The following is a 6,435-nucleotide window of genomic DNA, read 5'->3' on the forward strand; positions in this document are numbered from 1 at the left end:
GCAGATGCGGTCCGTGGGCAGCTGCAGTGGCGCAAAAGAGGAGAGGAGGGACATGTCCCAATCGGTGTTCCGTGGGTTGGTTGCCCTGGCTCTGAATTCCCGGCGATCGGTTCGCCCCCGCGCCGGAAAGGGAGGACACAGGAGTTGAGACGAACAAGGCACAAGATTCGCCCATTTCCGGATCATGCAATCAGTCGCTGCCAACACCAACTTACGGCCGCGGCGCACAAATGCTTTCTTGTCCTCTCCTCTCTCCCAAACAACCGAATTTCGACAGCTTATTACTATCATGTGTCGTCGCCTCGCCTGCTTCCCTTCCCTCACAGAGTCACAGCAGATGAGACGAGGATAGATATACATACATGCATCGCGTCGCACGCGTGACAAAACTGTTTTTTGTTTTCTTTTCACCCGGGTCCCACCCACCCCAACCAACAAAACGCTGCGAGAGCGGCGAGACCAAATAAATGGGTTGAGATCTGAGATAATCTAGCTGTTTGTTGAATTTTAAAAACATTTCCCCCTCTTTTCAGATTCAGAAACACTAAAAACAAGACGAAAACCCTCGGCCCTTGTCGCCACTCCCTACTTCCTAGTCCGGGCCATCAAGGCCGCGGCCCACCGACAGCACAAAAGGCAGCACGTGGCCCCACATCCTTTATCACCGACACGCCGGCCCCACGAGCCCCGACCCCACCAGTCATCTACGGTTGGTGGAAGCCGCTGTTGGCTGTGCGAGCCAGCGCAGGCGATCCGGTGGGCCCGCGGCTCCACTGGGGCGCCCGGCCACTGCAGCAGCCAAGCCAAGCCAAGCCAAGCGAGCGCCTCTCCCCTATCTCTATCTATCTAATGGCCGGGAAGACATCCAAAGAACTCGCCATAATTCCAAACCACTGTGCCGCTGTAGCGCAGCACTCCCTCCTCGTCCTCCCTCAAGAACACGGAAAAAGATCGGGGCTTTTGGGTTCCGGACACCAAGGATTGGATATTTATTCTGTTTTGCGTTGCTTTGCTTTGACCGGCGCGGCGGTTCTTGAACTTGGGATGGAGTTGCAGGGGCCGGGCGAGGGGAGGGGAGGCGCCGTCGCCTGATGTAGATTTCCCTTTTCCCTTTGCCTGCTTTGTTTATTCTGGCTCTGGGCGTTCACATCTCTCGCAGAGCTTTCGTGATCTGCCAATTGGAGGCCATGCGCGCGGGCCAAACAGGTGCTTGCCTTTCTTGCTTTTCATGATGTTGATTTGCTCTTTTGATGGCTGTGCTCGCCATGGATTGATTGCGTGTGGAGTTGGGTTTTCCTTCGGGGTTTGCGAATTTGACGGAGGGCAATTTGGTGGCAGGTTTGCTGTGCGGGAAGAAGTGATCGCATTTCGAGGCGGTGGTTTTCGGTGGAGATGAAGGAGGTGGGCGAGGAGAGGTGCCTGGACCCGCAGCTGTGGCACGCCTGCGCGGGCGGCATGGTGCAGATGCCGCCGGCGCGCTCGCGCGTCTACTACTTCCCCCAGGGGCACGCCGAGCACGCCAACGGCGGCGGCGGAAGCGCGGCCGCCGAGCTCGCGGCGGCGGTCGGGCCGCGTCCGCTGCCCGCGCTCGTGCTCTGCTGCGTGGCAGGGGTGCGCTTCCTGGCTGATCCGGAGACGGACGAGGTGTTCGCCAAGATCCGGCTGGTGCCCGTCGGCCCCGGCGAGGCGGGGTTCCGGGAGCCGGAGGGGCTCGGGGGCGACCCGGCGGAGGCGCGCGACAAGCTGGCCTCCTTCGCCAAGACGCTGACGCAGTCCGACGCCAACAACGGCGGCGGCTTCTCGGTGCCGCGCTACTGCGCGGAGACCATCTTCCCCAAGCTTGACTACAGGGCTGACCCGCCGGTGCAGACGGTGCTCGCCAAGGACGTGCACGGGGAGGTGTGGAAGTTCCGCCACATCTACCGGGGCACGCCGCGCCGGCATTTGCTCACCACGGGCTGGAGCACCTTCGTGAACCAGAAGAAGCTCGTCGCGGGGGACTCCATCGTCTTCCTGCGCACCGAGCACGGGGAGCTCTGCGTCGGGATACGCCGGGCCAAGCGGGTCACCTGCGGGGGCATGGAGTGCATATCCGGCTGGAACGCGCCAGGGTATGGGGGGTTCTCGGCCTTCCTCAAGGACGAGGAGAACAAGATGATGAACGGTGGCCCCGCCGGTTACGTCAAAGGCAGGGGGAAGGTGAAGATCGCCGATGTCGCGGAGGCGGCCACCCTTGCGGCCAACAGCCAGCCATTTGAGGTGGTGTACTACCCGAGAGCTAGCACGCCGGAGTTTGTTGTCAAGGCCGCCGCTATGCAGGCTGCCATGAGGATCCACTGGTGCCCTGGCATGAGGTTCAAGATGGCCTTTGAGACCGAGGATTCCTCAAGAATTAGCTGGTTTATGGGGACGATTTCTTCGGTTCAGGTTGCCGATCCACTCAGATGGCCGAATTCACCATGGAGACTTCTTCAGGTTTGTTCGATCTGATGATATCCATAGTTGCACTCCATCCTTTCTTCTCAATAAAGATGCATAGTTACATGACATGCAACTGCAAGATACGAATGCAGCGCACCATTTACACAACACTTCTCATTCAGATGCCTTGAATGGTAGTAGTAGCATGCAAAACATGACCAGCTTTCCGCGCAGTGTTGCCAAATTAATTGGTAATAATGATTCCCGAACCCCCTGATATCAACAAATCATCCTATTAATTAGTTCAACAACTGGCGTAGATTTACTGGAGTAAAATGTCACATCCTCCTTCGATTCCTTCTGACTTTGTATGAATTAGTGGAACAATCAATAAAGCTGTTGTACATAATTTACAATTGCATAGTACTAGTAGTTATGGAAGAAAAGGCTTGTTGTCCTTTAGTAGCTTTGCTGGTTTCCAAATTTGGATTATCAGTTTGCATGTTTTTCTAAGTAGCTCTCTTCTTTGTCAGTAGGCAGCTCCTAAACTTATGTATTCCTTTTAGTTCCCCTAAAAAAAATGTACTCCTTTTAGTATAATATCCAAATTTCTTGAATAGTACGCCACCACCGGTTGCTCGGATGTCACAGCTTGATGTTTGGTCTTTAGCACCCAACGTGAAGCATTCAAAGGGCATGGGAATGCTTGGCAAACTTTTAACTAGAAGCAGAATCGTTTAGCATGGTTAGATGTGACTTGTTTAGATGCGAAGCTATTTGTCTAATTACATTAACCTGAGATAGGGAAAAATAGTACACAAATCTAATGAAATGCCGTACACAGTAGAAGGGTTAAAGTTTTATGTGCAAGAATCTACAAGCTACATCATCTGTCAGATTTGTTCAGTTTCTTTCATGGAAATTGTCCCTGTACAAATAGTAAGAGTGCAACAGAGAATTGAGATCGGAGTCTTCATTGCCAACAGCTTCGTTTCTAGGCATTCGTTAGTTTCAAAGCCCATCTATCAGGGCTCCATGCTAGTTCTTTCAAAGTCTTTTACAACCAAATTCTTACTGGCACCTCATAAACAAATGCAATAAAGTTTGGTGTAGAATACTGCATGTTCCTGTAATAAATACCTGATGTTGGTACTACAACTATTAAACTTCAAATATGGGTAGTAAATTAATATGATGTTCATGTAGTATGACAATGATCCATGTATAAACTGTTTGTGCCGAAGGTATTTGATCCTCCCTCTACTTGAAAGTCCTACCGTACATTTGTCTTATCTGATCAGTCCCGTACTCCAAACATAAGGTTTCTGTCTGTACCTTGGGTAACAGATGCTGAACCACTGAAATTGGTACATTTGGCAGTTCAACATAACATGCTAGCTCTATGTATCTATTGTTTTCAGCTCTCTCGGCCGTTTATGCATATTGCTACTTCATGGAATCTTATCTCAACCTTTATGTTATCCACCTACGTAGGATAGTGAAGGGTGTCTTACTAGTAATAGTGAGATATTAGAGGTTTATGTTTTCATCATTATCATCAGTTATATATCAGATTTAATACGAAAATGAGCCATCAATTTTAGTTGGTGTTGTGATACTCTTTGCATTTTAGTTCTACAAGCACCAGGGTACTTTTTGTTTAGTCGATTACAGTAAGTCTCTTTATTAACATGTTTCATGGTTGCAAAATCCTTGCAGGTCACATGGGATGAGCCAGACTTGTTACAGAATGTGAAATGCGTGAGCCCATGGCTTGTGGAACTTGTATCGAGCATTCCACCAATCCATTTGGGACCATTTTCTCCACCACGAAAGAAGTTACGGGTTCCCCAACATCCTGATTTTCCATTGGATGGTCATCTGTTTAATCCAATTTTCCATGGGAACCCACTTGGTCCTAGCAACAGCCCCCTATGCTGTTACTCGGACAACAACTCTCCTGCAGGCATACAGGGAGCCAGGCATGCTCAATTTGGTTTACCATTAACAGACCATCAGCTTAATAAGCTGCACCTTGGTTTGTTCCATGGCGGCGGTTTTAACCGGCTGGACGCTCTAACCCCGTCTTCCCGGATACCTAAGGGCTTTGTGCTCAGCAGCGCACCAGCCCACGACAGCGTCTCTTGCTTGTTGACAATCGGTACACCACAGAGCACAGAAAAATCTGTTGACAGAAAGACCCCACATATAATGTTGTTTGGAAAGGCCATTCTTACCGAGCAGCAGATGACTTCAAGTGGTTCAAGGGAGACACTCTCCTCCGGGGCTACTGGAAATAGTTCACCTATCAGTACTGGGCTGAAGGCAGGAAATGCGTCTGATGGTTCTGGTTCATCAATCTGCATTGGATTCTCATCCCAGGGTCATGAGGCTTCTGACCTTGGATTGGAAGCTGGGCACTGCAAGGTATTTATGGAATCGGAGGATGTTGGTCGCACCATCGACTTGTCTGTCTTTGGGTCATACGACGAGTTGTATGGCCGTCTGGCTGACATGTTTGGGATCGAGAAGGAAGAAATCATAAGCCATCTTCGTTACCGTGACACAGCTGGTGCCGTCATGCACACTGGGGGATTACCATTCAGGTGAGAAGTTCCTTATAATATGCACAGTATTCTTTAACTCAGTGCGCGATAGTATCTTCTTCTTCATCCTCCAATATTGCAGTAATGTTGTGGTGATATATATCTAATTCATTCTGTTCATGCAACAGCGACTTCATGAAAGTGGCACGGAGGCTGACGATAATAAGTGGCGAAAAGGGAGGGCTGGCGAAACCTCTCATCGAATGCATGGTTCAGCGGGTGTGATATCTTGGCGAAACCTCATCGAATGCATGGTTCAGCGGGTGTGATATCTTGATGAGCTCCAGCATGAGTTTCATTGAGAAATATTAAACCTAGAGTGAAGGACTACTCTCTATATGCATGCGTTTTATTAGCGTTTGTTAACCCGTGCTGTCAAGCGGAACTGCGTCGTCGTTAGTACTACAATACAATCTTGTGGATTGCTTTTTAATATGTACTCACTGTATTTGTCTGTTAGCTGTTTGTTCAGCGCTGTTGATCGCCCAAGTTAAGGGCTGGTCATCCTGGCGGCTGAGTTGGAAGTGCTTATCAACGAACTCTTGGACGGATTTGCTTTGCTTGGAATAAAGTTTCAGTTGGGTCTTTGGAAATTAATTAAAGCTGGTGCTGCCTGGGTAGATGAAATGTTTGAGGGTTTGATGAGAATTTCTTGGTGTTTTTTCTTACCTTGGGACGTGTTGTGTCTTTTCTGGACTGTTGTGTTCTTTTCCTGGAAGGCGAAAAGGTCTTCCCGGCTTGATGAACAACTTGCGATGGTGGTGGTACGAGAGGGGACGCTATAGGCGTGACCCATCTGGCCATCCTTCGCCGCACGGGGTTGTCATGCGCGTTCCGACGTCGCGATCTTTCCGTGAGAGAGACACGACCCTACTTTTTGTTTTGTTTTGTTTGCGGCGGGTAGTTGGCCGAGCCGAACCTCGGTCGGAGCCGTGACGCGAGAAAAACCGGCGCGAGGAGGAAGAGAAATGGGCCACCCTCGACTCGACTAGGCTGGACACGCCTACCGGATGCTTAATTGGATTGGAGGCTTCTGGGTCTGGCAGGCTGCAAGGTCGTCGTAGTGTGGTGTTGTTGCTACACCGTCCTGTGGTAGCCTGTCACGCTACGCTAGGGACGGTACCGGTTATGACCGATATCGTCCTAGGTTGAGCTGTTTAACTGACACAATTGCTCTGTACCACCGTGTCCGTGATGATGACCATGAAGCCGGCCCCTGGCCCCATACCCGCATTCGAAAAAGTCGTAGAGCTTATCTACGATGTAAACAGCGTTTAGCCCATTTATTTATCGATCTAATCGTTCAACCAGTTTTTCTTCCCGGAGAAACTAACTGAGAGCAACTCCAACGCGCCGACCAAACGGATGCGCGCTCTGTCAGTTTTTTATCCGTTTGGGTCGTTCGCCT

At 50.3% G+C, this 6,435-nt stretch overlaps 1 protein-coding gene across 1 annotated transcript; it reads left to right on the forward strand.

Moving 5' to 3' along the window:
• The first annotated feature begins 849 nt into the window (after window positions 1-849).
• On the forward strand, window positions 850-5,624 carry LOC123181091 (auxin response factor 22). The gene is made up of 4 exons (XM_044593314.1): window positions 850-1,206; window positions 1,339-2,475; window positions 4,141-5,027; window positions 5,156-5,624. The coding sequence occupies exons 2-4, from the start codon at window positions 1,393-1,395 to the stop codon at window positions 5,250-5,252; spliced, it is 2,067 nt and encodes a 688-aa protein (XP_044449249.1). The 5' UTR covers window positions 850-1,206; window positions 1,339-1,392; the 3' UTR covers window positions 5,253-5,624.
• Window positions 5,625-6,435: the final 811 nt, after the last annotated feature.

The sequence above is a fragment of the Triticum aestivum genome, chromosome 1D (genome assembly GCF_018294505.1).
Source record: "Triticum aestivum cultivar Chinese Spring chromosome 1D, IWGSC CS RefSeq v2.1, whole genome shotgun sequence".
Taxonomy (NCBI): domain Eukaryota; kingdom Viridiplantae; phylum Streptophyta; class Magnoliopsida; order Poales; family Poaceae; genus Triticum; species Triticum aestivum.